We start from the raw sequence: 21686 nt of genomic DNA on the forward strand, positions 1-21686 counted from the left end.
GATTTAAGTAGTTTCCTACAATCATGCCCTTTTCAGTACTTAACGGAACACTTGATGGTGGACTCTTTTGCAGTTCACTGGAATACCAACTTTTTGGTACTCCTTCTGCAAAATTTAATCACCTTGACTTACCCAGACTCCTAGCTCCATCTCCTCAACTCAAGGTGACCGCTAAGCTGCCCGTTTTGCCTCATGCAAACTTTCTTCAGGTATTAATCTGGAACAGTGATAGTGCTCACCTCATGTGCTTCCTATCTCTAAGGAACAGTTCTCCTTCATTGACTAATATCCAATTTCTTCAGAACCGTTCATTTATTTTGTTCTACTTCTTAATTGTTTTAGGTGGGAAGGTAAACTGAGTCACTATCAGCATAACCAACCATCCTAGCTTGCTCAGGACTCTCCCAGTTTTACAACTGAAAGTCCTGCATCTAGGAAACCTCTTGGTCTCGGACACACCCTGACACTTTGCTGGATGATAAAGGTCCCTTATTATTTTTAAATATATTTAAAATATAATTTGCCATTTAAAGCAAAAGTAATAGAAATGTTCTGTAGGTATTATAACATTTTAAAGCAATAAGATTCTTATACTATATGTGAAGCATAATATTACTTAAATGTAGGCTGTGATAAGTTAAAGACGTATGCTATACAACCAAGCTCAAGCACTAAAAGAAGGAAATGCAATTAACCAATAAATTAAATACAATGAAACTATAAAATATGTTCAGCTAATGCAAAGGAAGGCAGAAAAAAAGGGAAACAGGAACAAAGAATAGATGGGAAATATAGAAAACAGCCAGATGTTCAATTTAATCCAAATCATACTGATAACTTACATTTACCTTAAATGGTCCAAGCTCTCTAATTTAATGGTTAAAAAAAATAAAAAAAAAAAAACCATTGCTGTCAAGTCGATTCCAACTCATAGCAACCCTAGAGGACAGACTAAAACTTCCCTATAGGGTTTCCAAGGAGCACCTCATGGATTTGAACTGCCAACCTTTTGGTTAGCAGCCATAGCTCTTAACCACTATGCCACCAGGGTTTCCAATTTAATAGTAGAGACTGTAAAATTGGATTAAACATCAAAACCTATCAAAATGTGTTATCTATAAGAAATATACTTTAAATACAAAGACACAGGTAACTTAAAGTAAAAAGATGGAAATAGATACATCATTAAAACACTAATCAAAAGCATTTAGCATTTAGAGAAAAATTTATAAACACTAAATGCTTACATAAGAAAAAAAAATAATCAATTATCTAAGTTTGTACCTTATGTACCTAGAAAAAGAAGAGCAAATTAAACTTAATGTAAGAAGATGCAGTGAAAAATTAAAATAAGAACAAAAATAAATGAAATATAAGATGGAAAATTATTTAAAAATCAATGAAAAAACAGCTGTTTACAGAATCAATGAAAATTCACAAACCTCTAGCAGGTTGATTAAAACAAATATAAATTACCAATTTTTGAAATTAAAGAAAGGACATTGCCAAAGATTCTACAGATAGTAAAAACACCATGACAAATATTATGAATACTTCTATGTCAATAACACCTTACATGAAATGGACAAATTCCTTGAAAGATACGAACTACAAACTCACTAGAGAAAAACTAGGTAACTTAATTGAATATTTAGTTAAATACTTCTCACAAAAAGTCCAGGCCAGATGTCTTCATTGTTAAACTCTACCAAACATGTGAGGAATAAATAATAGCAATCTACACAAACTCCAATTCACCCAGCATTATTTATTGAGAAGACCATCCTTTTCCAAACTTCACTATACTGTTATCTCTGTCATTTATCAGGTAACCACATATATAGTGATTTGTTTCTATAATCTGTCATGTTTCACTGGCCTATTTCTCTATTCTTCCACCAATTCTATACCAATTACTACAGATTTAGCCCAGATGTTGATAGCTGGCAGTCATAAAAAAAATTTTTTTTTTCTTCTTGCTTTCTGAAAACTCAACAAAAGAACAGGGTAATAGTAGCCACAGAACTCCAGAGGCCATCTTAAATTAAAAAGGTCATTTTCTCTTATATGCTAACAATGAACAATCTGAAAGGAAATTAACAAAACAATTTCATTTCCAATAGCACCTAGAAGAATAAAGTACCTAGGAATATATAGCCATTGTGAAAAAACAGTCTGGCGATGCCTCAAAAAAACTAAAAATAGAACTACCACACCATAAAAAAAAATATGACCCAGCAATTCCACTCCCAGGTGTATACCCAAAAGACTTCAAAACAGAGACTGAAACAGAGACCTGTACAAACCAATGTTCACTGCAGCACTATTCACAACAGCCAAAAGGTGGAAACAACCTAGATGCCCATCAACAGATGAATGGATAAACAAAACGTGGAATATACATACAATGGAACACTACTCAGCCAGTAGGAGAAATGAAGTCTTGATAATGCTACAGTATAGACGGAGCTTAGAGACATTTAAAAAAAAAAAAAAAAATTCCAGTTGAGTCGATTCCAACTCACAGAGACTCTATAGGACAGAGCAGAACTGCCCCATAGGGTTTCCAAGGAGCGGCTGGTGGATTCATGCTGCCAACCTTTTGGTTAGCAGCCTGAGCTCTTCTATAGACGGAGCTTAGAGACATTTAAAAAAAAAAAAAAAAAAAATTCCAGTTGAGTCGATTCCAACTCACAGAGACTCTATAGGACAGAGCAGAACTGCCCCATAGGGTTTACAAGGAGCGGCTGGTGGATTCATGTTGCCCACCTTTTGGTTAGCAGCCTAAGCTCTTCTTAACCACTAGCTGAGTGAAATAAGTCAATCATGAAAAGATAAATATTGTATGACCTCACATATACAAAAAGACAAGAAAAGGCAAATGTATAGAAACCAAAGCTTATTATTAGTTACTAGGGGTGGGATGGAGGAGAAAGGTGGGGGGGAGGGAAGACGAAAGGATGGGGTTAAAGGTAGGGCTGCAAGCCAATTACTGTAATTGCTGTCAATAAGCTGTACACCTATAAAAAGTTGAATTGGCAAAAAAAAAAAAAAAATTAGGAATAAAATCTAATCAAGGAGGTGGAAAACTATAAAACATCGCCCAAAGAAATAAAAAAAAAAAAAAAAAACCTAAATAAATAAGAAGGCATTCCATGAGCATAGATTGGAAGCCTTTATATTGTTAAGATGTCTGTAGCACTCAAAGTGATCTACAGGTTCAATGCAAACCCTATCAAAATTCCAACAGCTATTTTGGCAGAAATGGAAGAGCTGATTCTCAAGTTCGAACAAATGGGAAGAGGCCCTGAACAGTCAAAAATATCTCAAAAAAGAACAAAGTAGGAGGACTCACACATCTCAATTTCAGAACGTACTATAAAGCTATAGTAATTAAAACAGTGTAGTACTGGTGTAAGGATAGATATATAGACCAATGGAATAGATTTGTAAGCCCAGAAATAAGCCCATACATTTATGGTCAACTGATTTCAACAAGGATGCCAAGTTCATTCAACTGGGAAAAATAGTTTCAACAGATGGTGCTGGGACAACTTGATCTCTACATGCAAAAGACTAAAGTTAGACCCTATCTCAAATCATATACTAAAATAAAATCAAAATCGATCAATGGCCAAACATAAGGGCTAAAACCATAAAACCCTCAGAAGAAAACATAAGGGTAAAGCTTCAGGAACTTATTTTGACAATGGATTCTTAGATATGACACCAAAAGCACTAGCAACTAAAGAAGAAATAGATGAGTGAACTTCAACAAAATAAAAAACTTCTTGCATCAAAAGACTATCATGAAAGTGAAGAGCCAACCTAAAGAATGGGACATCAAGGGAATCATACATGAACAAAGTCAAAGGTCATTAAAAAAACAGGAAAGAAGAGAAAGGCCAAAATGGATGTCAAAAGAGACTCTGAAAATTACCTCTTCCTTCCTTGCTTTATTTTTTTAATAGCACTTATCACTATCTATCTTTTTATCTGTCTATATGCATGTGCATATGTAATTAATTTTATTAATTTTAATTATAAGTTTCATGAATAAAACAGCTTTACTCTAATTTGTTAACTGTTGCATCTCCAGCATCTAAATTACTCCTTGACACGCAGTAGGCAATCAATAAAATATATTGCATAAATTAATTTTTCAGGAAGGTTGATTTTGACTTAGTATAAGAACAGATTCTTTAAGGGAACAGCTTCTGAAAAATTAAATGACTTTCCAAATTGAATGACAGTGAATATCAACGGCAGCTTTCAATATGAGGCCAGATAACTCCATCACAGATGTTATACATAACATTTTCAGTTATGACTGGCATGAAGGTTGACTGGATGCTCTCTGAATTCTTTGAATTTCAATATGCTATATATGAGGAATAAAAGACTATACTGCAGGGTAGAAGATTTTTTTCCACTTAACAGTTCATATGAAATCATATCTAATCATTATATGCCATGCACCTGGTTGGGCTACTTAATGATTTCAAACAAAATACCACCTACACAACAGAAATGTAAGGAAGAATAATTTTCCATATTTGAAATTTGAGCCTCATTTTCATCTTTTTTTTTTTTTTTTTTTTAATCATTATTATAAGAGAACAGAATTTGTTCTTGGTTCACACAAGCAGAAACTAAAATTGTTTCAATGACACTTTCATTACCTGGGCATTGGATAAAGGACCACTCATAGTACTTTTCTTTGGGACAAAGGCTGGTGTCCAGAACCATCTCATTGCTGTGCATTCCAAAAAGCTTCATTGGTCCGCGGGAAGATCCTTCAATGCAATATCCTCTTCCTGTATTACTAGGATCGTTGCACCAGCCACATCCAGGCTGTTCCAAACACTGTCCACAGGTTCTTAATCCAGAACAATTTTGGGCTGCATAACAGAGACATTAGCAAATATGTTATATGACTTTATATTCAAATAGAATTGTAAGCTAATGGAAAAATAAATAGTCCTAAAAAAAGATAGCAAAATGTCTCCATAGTTATGTATACACTTTTGCAATAATACCTAAAAGACAGCAATTACATAAGGAAAACACATTAGGAACCAAGAGGAGATGAGGGGATTAACTTGAGAAGCAGGAAGAGGTGTCGTAACAATGCCACAGAGAAAAAGTCAGCATTTAAAGACATGAATATGAAATTAGAGGAGGAGAGAAAGAATACTGTGTTGTTGGAGCCGAACTGAATTATTAATATTAACTCAATATTTAAATATATATATCCAATATATCTGACTACCGAAGTGCCTAGAAGTAATGACAACCCAGTAACAAAAAGCACACCAAGCTCCCAGATATTGGTATCTAAATACATTCTTCATTACAAGAAACAAGTAATTCTTGGATATATAACTGATACCAGGCTGGGGAAAAATACAAGGACTGAAAACCTGTTTCCGTCAGAAAGTAAGGAAGTACTCAAAATGATACTGGAAACATGTTAAAAGGACTAAGCAACTAGCCTAAGGTGGCTTCCACCTCACCAAATCTCAATTTCAGCAACAAAAACAATAATAGAAATAATGAATTATGGCACTTATTAAAAGCAAAAAGTACTACATGATCCCATATTACATAATAATTCAGAAAAGCAGGGAGGAGAGAGGAAGAGAAGGAGAAGAAGGGAAGTAAAGGAGGAGGAAGTATGATGGTGGGGCAAAGGAAGAGGGAAAATTATTTTCTACCGACAAATGCCAACTAATAAATATAAAAGAAATGATAAAATTAGAAACCAATCATTTTGTAGACATCAATAGATGACTCAAGTAATGGATCATGAATGGATGCTAAAACCACTAGATAAAAATATAATAGGGAACAAGATATTCACACAGTCTGCAAGTATCACCCCAGAGCTCTTAAAAGCCTGCGAGTAGCCACGTAAGATACATCTACTGGTCCCATCCCAGCTGGAACAAAGAAGAATGATGAAAACCAAAGACACAAGTGAAAGATTAGTCCAAAGGACTAATGGACCACGACTAATATAACCTCCACCAGACTGTGCCCAGAACAACTAGATGTTGCCCAGTTACCACGACCTACTGCTCTGACAGGGATACAGCGTCCCAGATAGAGCGGGCGAAAAATGTAGAACAAAATTCAAATTCAAAAAAAAAAAAAAAAAACCAGTCTTGCTGGTCCGACAGAGACTGGAGAAACCCCGAGAGTATGGCCCCTGGCCACATTTTAAATCAGTACTGAAGTCACTCCTGAGGTTCACACTTCAGCCAAAGATTAGACAGGTCTTTTTATGGTGTAGTGGTTAAGAGCTATGACTGCTAACCAAAAGGTCAGCAGTTCAAATCCACCAGCCACTCCTTGGAAACCCTATGGGGGCAGTTCTACTCTGACTCAGTGGGTCTCTGTGAGTTAGAATCAACTCAAGGGTAGGGGGGTTGAGTTTTGTTTTGAATAGGGCCAACAATAACACACATGAGGAATGTGCTTCATAGTTCAATCATGTATACAAGACTAATGGGCATACCAGCCAAAAAGCAAAAATGAGAAGGCAGGAAGGGATAGGGAAACTGTTCGAATGGAAGCAGGGAACCCAGGGTAGAGAGTGTTGACACATTGAAGGGTTGGTAACCAATGTCACAAAACAATTTGTGTATTAACTGTTTAATGAGAAACTAATTTGCTCTGTAAACTTTCATCTAAAGAACTGTGATGGTAAGATTGTGTGTCAACTTGGCTTGGCCATGATTCTCAGTGTTTACATGTGATCACTCAGATGATGGAATCTGCTGTGAGTAGCCAATCAGTTGAAGGGTGTTTCCTTGGGGGTGTGGCCTGCATCTGAATATAAGCAGACATTCTGGCTTTTTGCCACTCTGGATCCTGCAGCTGCCTCCTGTTCATCTGACTCCTGGTTCTTGGGACTTGAACTATCAGTTTGTCAGCCCATCTTGGGATTCATCGATCTTCACAGCCTGTGAGCAGGGGCCCTGCCCTCTGACCTGCCAATCTTGGATTCGCCAGCCCCTGTAGCTGTGTGAATCAGGAGAAGCCTTGTGGTCTTGCCTGCCAATCTTGGATTTGTCGATCTTCACAACCAGTAAGCAAGAGCCCTGCCCTCCAACCTGCCAATCTTGGGTTCACCAGCCCCTGCAGCTACGCAAATTGAGAGAAGCCTCTATCTTGATCCACAGACTTGGGACATTCCAGCCTCTACAATCCCATGAGCCATTTCCTTGATATAAATCTCTCTATATATATATTTATACTCTGTTGGTTTTGCTTTTCTAGAGAATCCAGCCTAAGAGAAGCACAAAGAAAAGTATCACCACAGAGATTACTTACTACTTAAAAGAACAACCAAACCCACTGCCGTCAAGTCGATTCCAACTCATAGCGACCCTATAGGACAGAGTAGAACTGCCCCATAGAGTTTCCAAGGAGCGCCTGGCAGATTTGAACTGCCGACCTGTTGGTTAGCAGCCGTAGCACTTAACCGCTACGCCACCAGGGTTTCCACTTACTACTTACAAGAGGGAAAAAGTAGTTTCATAATGGAGGAATCTGATAGATACCACCTTAACCAAGTGGCCCCACTTAACAATACCAATAATGGCAAACAAACTTCCAAGAGGCCTAAAGAAGGATATATCATCATTAATACGATTTTCTTGCCAAAAAAATGCTTAACCTGAATCTAATTGTGAGGAAACAATTAAACAAATCTAAAATGAGAAATGTGCAAAATAACTGGTGGGGATTCTTCAAAAATATATAAGTTATGTAAGAAAAAGAAGACACTGTGGTAACTGTGCTAGATTAAAGGATACTTTAAAAAGGCACAAAAAGTAGTATGTGATCCTTGAAGTAAGCACTTTCATGAGTTGTCGTTATACTGTCTACAACACACACTCAAGAGTTCGGGGGGAAGTACCAAATGCGGCAAAATGTTCATATTTAGGGTAAGATACTTAGTGGGATTCTAGATGACAGCATAACACAAATTAAAGACTAGCAGCATTAATAGGTCTCAAAGCCAGCTACAACAATATTTTTTCTCATATATTCTGAAACTTCCTCAAGTGTTTAATTCCTCTGTCCAACACAGAAAAATGATTCATGTTTCCACTAAATGAAAAGTCACTTTAAATAAATACTTACGAGAGCAGGTGGCAGTTTGCCACTCCAGACACTGTCCATATGGAAAAGAGATTATGTAAGCATTAGAGTCAACACATCGTTTTGTGCTGCTGCACCACATACACTCCATGCCGTTGCTGGTACAGTTGGAACATGATGTCCTTAGAGAGCATGGCTTTTTGCACGGCCTTGCATTTTGATTCGGACTAACTGGAATAAATCAACAAATACAATTATTTCATTTGTTAACCATATTTTTACACAAGTGAATGGGTTTTGTCTTGTCGTTTAGAGAACATTTCAATTAAGCTAAGTGTGGCATAAAAATCATATAACAACATTACAGGATGAAGTAAATGAAAATTGATGATATGTCAATACTTAAGTTTATTATCAAATTTGAAAATGCATAATTCCTTGGAAATTTTTAATTCTTAACAAAGTACTTAAAGTTGTACAATTTTTAAAATTATACCACTGTAGTATAATTCATGACCTAGTTGTACTGGATATAAGCTGAATACTGTGTAAGCTGTCATTATTTACTTTCCTAGCCACGAATTTGCCATAAATATCCCACACCTTATCAAAGTAGATGCATGTCAGTGAATACGTCTCTGATATGAATATATAAAAATTTACTATAAAATTTTGTATAAACTACAACATTTAAAAAGAGAAAAGAATTTTTAAAATTCCCTTTTTACTAACAAAAATCCATTTCAAAAAACCTAACAGAAATGTCTGATTTTGGTTTCCAACTGAAATAATAAATCTACAAGACTAAAATGATTCTCGATCACTTCTTAACCTCAGAAAAATTTTTCTTTGTAACACCATTATGTAAGTAAAAGTAATTAATAAATTAAGAACAGGCTCTTACTATACTGAAATAACTCAACCAAGAAACAATGGTTGTATAAAACAGGAAAAACTTTTTTATTTTCACAGATTAATGCTGAGATAACTAAAAGTAAGTGGGAAAAGTGGATAAAGATGGAACTTACCTAAAAATCAGAGAATCTGCTTCATAAAAAAATGGTGGAAGTTACTTTAGGCTCACAGACTATCACACCCTGGAAAAAGGTGGTGGGAGGAGGGGTTGGGAACATTGCATTTTTAAAGGAATATTGGTTTACTGTACTACTTACCAACAGGCTTTTCACAGACAAGGCCATCTGCCATAGATGTACAAGGATTAGCTTTCAAGCCTGCTACCGCAGCCCTTTCTAGAAACGCACAGAATCCAGAATCATTTGGTTCACCAGGAAGCCACTGTAGGGTTGTGTTCGTAAAAGGAGACATGTCTTCCCATCCCCAGTAGGATATATTGATCTTGCGCAAGCCTACCCAAGGTGATACCTTCTGTAAACAATAAGAAAAGGGGATTAAAAAAGGCTAAATTTAAAAATACTGTATCATATTCCTTCACAAATAGTTCATGGTCATTAAGAATTACACTCGAAAACATATATGACTTCTGGTATTGAGAATAATGAACAACCCGAGCACGTTTTGGAGACTGACATAGAATTAAACTTTGTAAAACAAAGGTTTTGGGTTTAATTACATGTTTGGAGTCAGTTTTTTAGCCTTTATGAACCTCAGTCTCCGCTTCTATAAAATGGGGGTATAAGTATCTGATATAAATTTCCACCTTATGAGGCAAGATCATTAAGAAACTTAACATGATGCTATTGCTGCTGCTACTACTACCACTATTACCAGTCTAATCACTTAGAGGTTAAGAAATCTAAAGACAAATTGCTTTGATCTGCAGTGTCAGAAAATAGAAAACAAGATCAACAAACAGTATATAGTGAAGACTTCATAAAAGGATTGCAAAAGGACTGAAGGAAGAATAACAGTCTCACTCCCAGTTCAGACCTCCACTACTACGTTTGAACTTTCATGTAACTTTAGATAAATTAGTATCTTCTTTCATTAATAAAAAGAACAAGAAAACTGGTAAAATCTGTGGCTCTTGGACCCAAAATATAACTGACAAAGGTTGATGCTCTCACTAATATTTCAAAATTAGCATGAAAACAAAATCTATTCTATATATTCTTCATTTTCATTATTAATTTTTAAAATATATTACACTTATGGTATGCAAAAATAATAATTCTTTACTCTCTTTACAAAATTGTAGTAAACACCTCAACCCTAACAGATATAATTTATTTTCTAACATACTATGCTACCTATCTTATATTACAGTGTGAAATGGTTTCAAAATGCCAAATCATCTCTTGTTTTACATTGTGGACAATAAAGGTAGAAAAAAATATGTCTCCCCAGCTAAGTCTTTAACAACCTAAAAATTAGATATTTATATCAGTATTTATTCCAAATATGTTATATAAATGATCATAAAGAGGTTATAAAGATGGCCACAGGCATGGAATTTTGCATAGCATATAAAAACAATGCATTCCACACTAAACTTAGACATTCAATGAATATTTCCTGAATAAAATTAAAACATCTTTTGAATACTCATTATGACAGGAGATCACACATTGCCTAGTAGAGTACTGTACCCATAGCTGGAAGCCAATAAATTTTGCTAAACAAAGTTCATTACAGCAGAGGCAGTTATATCCAGCACTGTGTCTGAGATAATAAATAACATTTGTAATTATAAAAATACACATGCTGCTTTTACATTGTGATCATTACATATTTCAGACATTATTCTCAAAAGATATTCTGATAACAAAGAAACTATAACATTTTTACAGTTCTTGATAATGACAGCAGGGGTCAATCCAACATCGATATTTCAGATTAATGATTGTGCTTCACATTACAGCAACTCTGCCTATATTTCCCAACTATCTATAGGAAAGACAAGTCATTTAAAATGAAATATTACTCCCTAACTCATCATGATAAGAATCTGAGAGGAAGAGGAGATGAATAGAAAAATGAAGCAGTTGATAAAACATTTAAAGTAACTATTACTCAGTAAATGAACTGGACAGGCAGTTGAAAATGAAAGATAAATTACTATATTATAAAAATTTACCGCGGCACACCGTAAATCATTTTCACAGTTCATTAGCCATTTCCGGTAAGTAGATGACCATTTGACCCAAGATATCTCTTCAGAGTGTATTAATTTGTTGGCCTTTATTTGCCAAGGAAGGGTTATCTGAAGTTTATGCAACTGCAGTGACTCGGAATATAATTCATTTTATACAAAGATACGCTTAATGGAATGTCACCTTGCAGAAGTTCCCACCTGTGAAATCTTACTAAAGCTCTGCTTTCTGGTGAAATAAAACATTTTTCATTTATAGGGCATGCTGGTCAGCAGACTGAGTCTAAGTTCGTCACAGATTCAAAACAACTGTTAGTCCAATCTTTATGATTTATAAGGGTAAGCAAGAAAAATGAGCAACTAACACAAAAAATTCTGAAATATGCAACTTGTTAAAATAGCACATTTTAAGGTTAAAGGGTAAGAAATAAATACATTTTAAACAAGGAAAAAAGCAAGGCAGCTCTAATGCTAAATACTAATACCTTCTAAAATTCAAGGAAAATAGATCTACCCACAATAATCTTTTTGAAAGTGACAGATATTCACAGAACTAATTTTCACATGTTCATTGGTAACTGTCCCTCATTTTTTATCATTAGAGAAGTGAAACTCCTGGCATCATAAGAATATAAGCAGATCTTAATTTATACTGTATGCTCCATAGGTTTAAAAATAAGACTTTACAAAATATACCTGGACACATTTTTCTAAAATATTATAAAAATCAATAGGTTTCTTCTACACGCCACTAAAACATCTTATTCTCCAGCCATACAGAACCTCTAGTAGCTTTCAAATAAAACAAGTTAAGACAAAAAACTTAGGAGCTTCTTTGGCCGCCTTTTAAATGTTCTCACGTGCTGTCCAACTCCAACTTCTGAAAACCTTAGCTAGGGAAGGTCAGATGTCCATACTCGTTCCTCACAGATCACCTTGTGTGCATCTAACATTGTAATTATCACAATTATCATTGTGTCTGTCTCTCTCCCTACTAAACTCATTGAGAACAGTCACCATCTTTTAATCATTATATTCTGAGCAAGTAGACTGCCAAGTACTTTGAAGGTACTCGATAAACGTACTAAATGAATAAACACTGGTCTTTCTCCTTCATAAAAAAATAACTACAAAAAACACAAAAATCGTTTTTACAGATTAATTTTTCATACAAATTTAGTTATTAGAGGTTTTCTTACTACCTTGTCTATTAATCCTAGGCATGTAAGAAATATTTTATATGGCTAAGAATCATCATAGTGTGATATCCATTTCAAAATATCTGAATATTTATAAACCCCCGGAATAAGATGAACTTATCAATTTTATTACTGGGAAGGTGTTGGCTCTATAAATAGAAACTGGCATTAGAAACTGGATTATCCATTATTTATACTCATAAGAAATACACCATATTTTATGGAAATAACACATGCTTTCTGTTCATCTGCCAACCACTCTGTGATGGATTGAATTGTGTCCCCCCACCCCAAAAATGTGTTTATTAACTTGGTTAGGCCATGATTCCCAGTATTGTGTGACTGACCTTGATTTTGTGATTTTCCTGTGTGTTATAAATCATAATCTCTGCTGTAGTTAAAGAGGATTAGGGTGGGACATAACACCCTAGGTTGTGGTCTGCACCACTTACTATCTCACAAGAGATAAAAGGAAAAGGAAGCAAGCAAAGAACTGGGGACCTCATACCACCAAGGAAGCAGTACCAGGAGCAGAAAGGGTCCTTTAGACCTGGGTCCCTGTACCTGAGAAACTCCTCGACCAGGGGAAGGTTGATGACAAGGACCTTCCTCCAGAGCCAACAGAGAGAGAAAGCCTTCTCTGGAGCTGACGCCCTGAATTTGGACTTACAGCCTACTAGACTGTGAGAAAATAAATTTCTCTTTGTTAAAACCACACACTTGTATTTCTGTTACAGCAGCACTAGATGACTAAGACACACTCCCTTCCCCATATGAGTTATTCTCTTAAGCGCCACTAATACCAATTTTTTTTACATGTTGCTGTAAAAAAAAAGATTAGCATGGCATGCTTATGAAAATACCTCAGGGGGTAGGAGGAGCAGTTAGCAAACATACGTAGAAAGTGCAAGTTATTTGCGTGAAAATATGGTACTTATAATACCACCACAGAAATTAGGATAGGCAGCAAGAGTAAACTGAATGCCAATATAAAAATTTCAAAAAAGAACATGCTTAAGTTCTTACAGTTTTTTAATGTTTACACATAACCGGTAAACCCTGGTGGCATAGTGGTTAAGAGTTTGGCTGTTAACCAAAAGGTCGGCAGTTCGAAACCACCAGGAGCACCTTAGAAACCCTATGGGGCAGTTCTGTTCCACCCTCTAGGGTCACGAGGAGTCAGAATTGACTCGACAGCAACAGGTTTGGTTTTGGTCTTATACATAACTATTCTTACGCCATTCTTTAAAAACCAGATGCATATTCTGCTGTTACTACCAAAATAAAAATCAGTAACATTTGTTCATACTCTTCATCACAAACCAGAAGCGATTTTAAGAGACAAAAAGTTTTTGTACAACTTTCAAGGGGGAAAGAAGCTGGTTATTAATCACAGAAAAATTAAAATACATGCCTAGGGTGAATATTTTTCACAATCAATGTCTATATTAACTAACCATTCAGCAAATACATTCTAGTTACCTGGGAATTTATTTTCTAAATAATGATTCCTGGAAATACAGTAATAGCAGTAGTGGGAAAGTAGATACAAAAATAATAACCCTTACAATTAAGATAATGATAATCACAGTAAACATCTAAATATAAAATTTACTCATATCCTTTATATGCACTATCTCATTCCTCACAATAAATATACAAGGTTGTTGTTGTTGTTAGTTGCCATCAAGTCAGTCCTGACTCATAGCTACCCGGTATGGTAGAGTAGACAGAACTGCTCCATAGCGTTTTCAAAGCTGTGCCCTTTCGGAAGTAAGTTGACAGGCCTGTCTTCCGAGGTGCCTCTGGATGGGTTCAAATTCTCTCATTTTACAGATGAGGAACCTAGCACTGGGGAGGTTAACTTGCTACTAAATTATAGAGATAATACTACAGAATTCACACTTTCCACCTTTTTGACATACTGTCCACTAAAATGCTGCTTAAAAATCAGTTATTCCAAGCTATATCAAGAAAGTATTACTTAAGTGTTTCTACAGCAAGCAATTGGTAATATTTGTTCTGGAAAGTTTTCAAGTTGAAATCATCTCTGCCACACTACAGAGTGAAGTTCTGGAGTATTAACAGAGCACTTAACCAAATAAAAGCTATTATTTAAGGTCCAAAATAAAATCAATGAGATCTGACCTAATATAATTTTGAAAGTAATATTTGACTTTTAGGCACATCACTATTTACACAGAAATTGGGCCACTTTGTATATTATCTACCATAGGCTGTTTATGTATAAATGTACGTATATGTCTTAAACACTGGCTCGAATCCAACATAAACTCCAGATTCAAGGTATTTATTACGGTTTAGCCTTATCACTTACCTGCGATTTGATTTATTAAACTCAATATTGATTGAGTTCTAATTTTATTTTCCAAACAAAATATAAAGCTCTACTATCACCATTTACATTATATTAATATATTTCAAGTAAGTATACAAACTATATAAGGTATTTCAAAACGAGATTTAGTAAATTATTTTCAAATTTGCAGCTTCTACTCAAGTTGAACATGTTTTAACAACTCAATAATAGAAAATAAATACACAAACTGTAAATTTCTCTAGGAAATTTCTTATAAAACGGCATTTGATAGCATCTCCTAGGAACTATTTAACTTTTTCAAAAAGCACCTCTCTAAAAATCCAAAACTATTTCTAAGTGCTATATGCTCCAATAACTTCCATATACTTTAAAATCTGTCTTAGTTCTGTTAACCTTTAGTATATTGATTCAAGCAAATCTGAACCTAGAAACGTAACATAATTCTAAAACTTACTCCATAACACAACACACACACACATACACAGAACACACATATACAAATGTAGTCAATTTGTTGATCCAGTGTTTTTTAATAAAGAACACCTCAAATTACCTAACTGCAGAACAAATTCTTAAAATGTATGCAGAAGTTTTTTAGGTGTATTTATTCATAGCAGACGACTTTTAGATAAACTGATTTATATACAGAATGAGTCCTCTGCCAGTTCAATTTTGTAATCAGTTGCACTATTATTTCCAAGATTTAATAAGAATAATGGATAAAAAAAAAAGCAAGAAAGAATGAATTATTTCCAATAATTATTAGATCATCACAGCATATTATCATATTACATAATCAAGTTGTTACCTGTTGTGTATACTTGTGTATTTCATCCAGAACAAACTCTACTTCTTTGGGGGTTGTTAATGAGGCAAGATTTCCACTAAGATTATAGCAATAAAGTTTTGCGTTGTCATAGCTTTCTCTACTGGAATTGATTCTAAGACAAGCATCCCCAATATGACTCCATCCTTCTCCACAAAGATGAGCTAGAAAAACAAGTTATATCTTATTTATAGATTGCCAAAAAGCACACGTTTTTCAATTATTTCAAGATACAAAATATTACTTCCGTATTTGTTTAAATAAATTCTAAAAAGGTAAAAGTTTTGAAATACTTCAAAATAAATTTCGAAACAAAATCTAACAGTTTGATGTAGAATGAGAACAGAAGATGCTTTTTCTTTAATTCTTAAGCGTAGCATAGGCTAAAAGATTTCTACAAAATCTGTTAAATTGTGTTGACTGTACTTGCTAAGTTTTCAGTGTAAAGCCTAATGTATTGGCATATGGTGTTTCAACAAGTTAAGGCTACTACTACATTTGTATCCCAAGGTCTAGTTTACATAAGAAAAGATCACTTTAATAGAAAAATGATCAGCACATAACAAAAGCAATTTCATTCTGATCAAAGTGGGAAGATATAGGACAAAATTTCAAATTCACATGGACTTCAGACTTCCTGGAGCCACGAAGGCTGGATGAACCCCTGAAACTATTGCCCTGAGATAACCTTTAAACATTAAACCAAATACACCTCCTGAAGTCTTCTTAAAACCAAATAATAAATTTAAAAAAAAATTTTTTTTTTATTATAGTTTAGCTTAACTAGTAAAAGAGTTCTGCCTTGAGCATTATGCTCTTTTAAGAACTATCTATGTCAGATCTAACCAACAACAGCAACTTGCAAGATTAGATAGGAACCTTAGGAGAGAGTGAATTTATGTTAATGAGAAGGAACAACTCAGAAAAGGAAGGTCGGAATGGTTGTACAATTTAAGAATGCAATCAATGTCACTAAAGGGTACATGTAGAAACTGTTAAATTGTTGTAACTTTTGCTGTGGATATTCTCAACAACAACAAAATAATTTTTTAAAAAATCTACTTCAAAATTACTCCTACAAGCATAGCTAAAGTAAGTAAATTTGATTTCCACAGCCCAGGTGTGCGGTTCTAATTTAAGTTAGATTCTTTGATTCTTTAGTTATAATGGACAGAGATGGTTCATTTTGCTTACGTTTAGTAAAGAACCTATAATCTTTGCTTTCTAATGTCTATTTTTACAGGTCTTTCTAAATTTTAAACTTATTATTCAGTAAAAAAAATAATTTTTTTTTTACTACTACTATTATTCAGTAGTAGTGGTTTATTTGTAGAAAGTCCACATTGAACTTAAAAGTTTATTTTCTAAAGCACAAGTCTATAAATACTTTATCAAGTTATGTTCTAATGCGCACTAATTAACAGTGTAGTGTCTCATAAACACACTAACTATAAACTTAGACTGCGTTTTAGTTTTCCTACCACATCGAACACATCAGTGCCTCTTTCCTATGTGATAGGTCTTAGGTGCTCTAGTGCGACTCTCATGGCATTGTTCTAAGGTAGTGGTCCTGAAACTTTTTGGTCTTAAAAAAAAGGTCTTAGAAACCCTCTAACTCTTAAAAAATTACTGAGGACCCCATAGATCTTTTCTTTATGTATGTATCTCTATTGATAATTACCATATTAAAAATCAAAACATAATTTTAAATATAGATCTATCCACTTAAAATAATCATTTAAAAATCCATTATAAGTTAACATAAATAGCATACTATATTTTTAAAATATATTTTTAAAATTTTAAAATATAGTCTCCAAAATTGTGAGAAGAGTGGCATTGTTCATTTTTGCAAACCTCTTTACTGTCTGGTTTAATACAAGAAAACGGTATTTACAATTCTGCTTCTACATTCAATCTGTTGGAATATCACATATCAAGGTAGCCTTTGGAAAACTCCATCATAAGCCCATGAGAGAATGAGAATAAAAATAGCAAAAAAAATCTTAGTATTATGGTGAACACAGTTTTAACCTCACAGACCCTGTGAAATGATCTTGGAAACTCCTGCCCTATGATAATTACTGTTCTCCTGAAACACAGTAATTCCTCAGGAAACTGTAATTACCATTTAATACATTTGTTTAGAACACGCTTGTTTTCATTTGAGGCCACAAATATAGTAATTCACATGGTGTTCTGGAATCCAAAGTACCAAATCACTTCAAGGAAATAATGTAAGAACAGGCCAAGAGAAGTCAGTGTACAATTCAATGTTTGATTGTATCCCCCAAATAACAGTCTGATTAAGTGGAGTCCTTATACCAAAGCAACATTTTTTTCCTGGAAAATGAGTACTTGGTAATCCCAAAGTTCACTTCACTATCATTTTCCCAGACTTCCACTGGTAATCAAACACCCTTCTTATCGAAGCTAAATTTCTTCAGTTTAAGTCATATTTTAGTCCAGGATTTACTCTATCTTTTAAGAAATCTGTAAATACTTCCACTGATCTATATGTTGATTTTATAGCTTAACTCTCAGACATCAATATTACTTTCAAGTTCTCAGTGCCATCTTACTTTGCTTCTCAAATTCTGCCTACTGCATTAATATTATCTAATTTTCACAAAACGAATATATACACACATTCCACTCCTTAAAAGCTTTAATGATCATTACACAAGTAAAATTCAAAATTGGAATAAACATTCTAAGACTTAATGGTACTTTTAAAAGCAATCTCATTTTTATTTTATTACGTAAACTTGTCAGGAGATTATCTTCAGACATAGTAACGTCTGTGATCAAATTTTCCAACACATTTTATATTTATACAGGTTCAGAAGTTTTTCTATGAAAAAAAAAGAAAAACCATGGGACAGAAAACTGCAGAGATAGGATAGCCTCTGCCATTTATAAGCCATGCAGCTTTGAGCAAGCCACTTATCTAGTATGTATCTCAATTTATCGGCATAACAAGAAGATAGAGCTGAAAAAACAAACATAACATTTTCTGGTTTTATCTTTATAATTAAAAGAAGACTACTGAGAAAGGTTCCACTAGGAAGAATATCAACAGTGAAAAATACACTGGAATTACTTTCTAAAACAAGCTTTGTTATGATTTGTACAACTTACCTAGATTCTGATAAAATTATACATTTATTATAAACTTTACAATTTATAATAAAAAAGTCAAATTGCTCAGTGGATTTAAAAAATAAAGGGCATTTAAATCAAATACGGCAAGATGTTAACATGTCTTAAATCTGGATATTAGTTCTGTGCACGCTTGTTTTCTATGTTTTTAAGATACGATTTTTTAAAAACTGAAAAGGAATCTTATCAAATCAACAGTATATAATAAACACGAGCAATCATAAACATCTTTAAAGAATAAGAAGAAAAAAACACAATTATAAAACTCTGCTTTCCCAATTTCTTGAAATTGTAAATCAAGTAGAAACAATGCTATTAATACTCCAGTATTATGGGTTGACATTTGCTATTGTTTTAATTTTAGAACAGGAAAGTTCTTACTAAACACTCTTTACTCTAACTGTGTTCGTATGGAAATGATAACTCTCATTTACTAAATTCTGAAATCTTTACCTGGTAAAGCTTGGCATTCCTGCTGTCGCTGATCCCACTGGCAATTCAAGTTCAGCGAACAGCTTTTACAGCTGGTAAGCTTGTTACAAATCTGTTCATTTCTCACATGACATTTGGTATAGTTTTTGACAGTCTAGAAAATTAAAAGATAAAAGCATGTTATTTTGCACCTTTGTAAAACAGTGTATACATAAGTCACCTGTGAACTTTAAAATACAGATTTCTAGCCCCACGTCCAGTTCTACTGAATCAAAATCTCTCATATTCATTTAATTACAGTTTTTCAATTAATTAAAATGCACCGTATTGAAAAAAAAGTTCAAATTATCAAAAGAAACTATCTAATGAAAGCCTTGTCTATTGAAAACACACTTCCAATTCAATAAATAAAGCCAATGCACAAAATCATTTCCTTCAATGCTCACATGAAATAATTCTAGCTTTAATAAAACCATCATACAAACCCTGTAGGGAAGAAGCAGAAATGGAAAGTAAGGAAAGTTAAAGAAGTACTTTATCAAAATCTAATACATTCTGAGAAGATAAATTCCTTTCTCAATAACTGAAACTATTTTTATTTCCATGGACACTGAATAATGGTTTTGGTTGTCACATTTCCTTCACTGAGGCTGCAAAGAACCCGCAAAAGTTACATTTATATTTCCAATCTTACTATATACAATGTAATTATATTTCAACTAATTCCTGAACCGAGAAGTTAAAGGTTAAAAAAAAAAGGCAACATAAGAACTTTAGTGGTAAGCCCCTACACACCCATACACTGAGGTTCAGATACTTCACATAGTATTATTATTATCTATGATAAAACAGACTTCAGTATGGATTACAACTCAACATAAAGAAAACAAAAATTCTCACAAATGGACCAATAAACATTACAATAAACAGAGAAAATACTGAAGTTGTTAAGGATTTCATTTTACTAGGTTATACAATCAACGCCCACAGATGCAGCAGTCAAGAAATCAAACGATGTTTCAATTGGGCAAATCTACTGCAAAATATCTCTTTAAAGTGTTGAAAAGCAAAAATGTCACTCTGAGAACTAAAGTGCGCCTGGCCCAACCATAGCGTTTTCAATCGCTTCATATGCATGCAAAAGCTGAACAATGAAAAAGGAAGACTGAAAAATTGATACCTTTGAATTATGGTATTGGCAAAGAATATTGAATATACCATGGACTGCCAGGAGAATGAACAAACCTGTCTTGGAAAACATACAGCCAGAGTGCTCCTTGGAAGCAAGGATGGTGAGACTTTGTCTCAAGTGCTTTGGACATGTTATTGGGGGGACAAGTATGTCGAAAAGGACATCATGCTTGGTCAGGGTCAGCAAAAAAGAAGACGACCCTCAGTGAGATGGAATGACACACTGGCTGCAACAATGGACTCAAACAGCAATGATCATGAGGATAGCACAGGACCATCCAGGACCATCCTCAGGTCTGTTATACATAGGGTCGCTATGAGTTGGAACTGACTGGGCAGCACCTAATAACAACAACATGATGAAATCTTAGGGAGCCCTGATAGTGCAGTGGTTAAATATTTGGCTAGCTAACCAAAAGATCAGTGGTTCAAACCCACCAGCAACTCCACAGGAGAAATGAACTGGCATTCTGTTCCCATAAAGATTTCAGTCTAGGAAGCCCTGTGGGGCAGTTCTACTTCGTTCTATGGGATCAATATGATTTGGAATCAATTCCACGGCACAAGACAATAAGAACATGATAAAACCTACCTCAACTATTCCTTTGACTCTTGTTTTCAAGAGAAATATACAAAGAACGTAATACTAAATACCAGTACCCCGAGCCCCAACATAACCTTGTTTTTCTCCATAGGTATATATACTTACCTCAGGTCTTCTCAGGTAAATATTCACCTGAGAAATATTTACCTCTCTTCTAGGGGTAGCGGTTAAGACCTATGGCTGCTAACTAGATGGTCGGCAGTTTGAATCCATCAGGCACTCCTTGGATACTCTATGGGGCAGTTCTCCTCTTTCCTGTAGGGTCACTATGAGTCGGAATTGACTTGACGGCAACAGGTAAGGGAGGTAAATATTTAATTTCAGTCAATAAGGCTAAAAGTTACTTAAAATTAGGTTATAGCTATCCACACATATAAAAGTGATTAAAGCAATTTTTATCCTCTTAAAAAAAACCACTGCCGTCAAGTCAATTCCGACTCATGGCGACCCTATAGAATAGAGTAGAACTGTCCCATAGAGTTTCCAAGGAGCACCTGGTGGATTTGAACTGCCGACCTCTTGGTTAGCAGCCGTAGCACTTAACCACTACACCACCAGAGTTTCCTTTATCCTCTTAGATACTTTAAAAGTCACCCACCGAATATTTACCATTTTTTATGCAAATAACACATGCCTTCTACATTTGTTTGCCAACCACACCATCCCCCCAACGAGGTATTTTGTAACTGCTGCTATGCTAACTTTTTTACATGTTGCTGTAAAAAAAAAAAAAAAATAGCATAACACAC

The 21686-nt window shown here is 34.5% G+C and overlaps 1 protein-coding gene across 2 annotated transcripts in view; it reads right to left on the reverse strand.

Moving 5' to 3' along the window:
- ATRNL1 (attractin like 1) overlaps positions 1-21686 on the reverse strand; it is a 697793-nt gene that overhangs the window by 527888 nt on the left and 148219 nt on the right. For both annotated transcript variants that reach the window (XM_023546681.2, XM_003409111.4), the window contains 5 exons: positions 19164-19296; positions 15531-15712; positions 9285-9498; positions 8155-8343; positions 4683-4901 (listed from right to left, as the gene is read on the reverse strand). In XM_023546681.2, the coding sequence (XP_023402449.2) occupies positions 4683-4901; positions 8155-8343; positions 9285-9498; positions 15531-15712; positions 19164-19296 (937 nt within the window). The remainder of the gene's footprint in view (positions 1-4682; positions 4902-8154; positions 8344-9284; positions 9499-15530; positions 15713-19163; positions 19297-21686) is intronic.

The sequence above is a fragment of the Loxodonta africana genome, chromosome 16 (assembly GCF_030014295.1).
Source record: "Loxodonta africana isolate mLoxAfr1 chromosome 16, mLoxAfr1.hap2, whole genome shotgun sequence".
Lineage (NCBI taxonomy): Eukaryota > Metazoa > Chordata > Mammalia > Proboscidea > Elephantidae > Loxodonta > Loxodonta africana.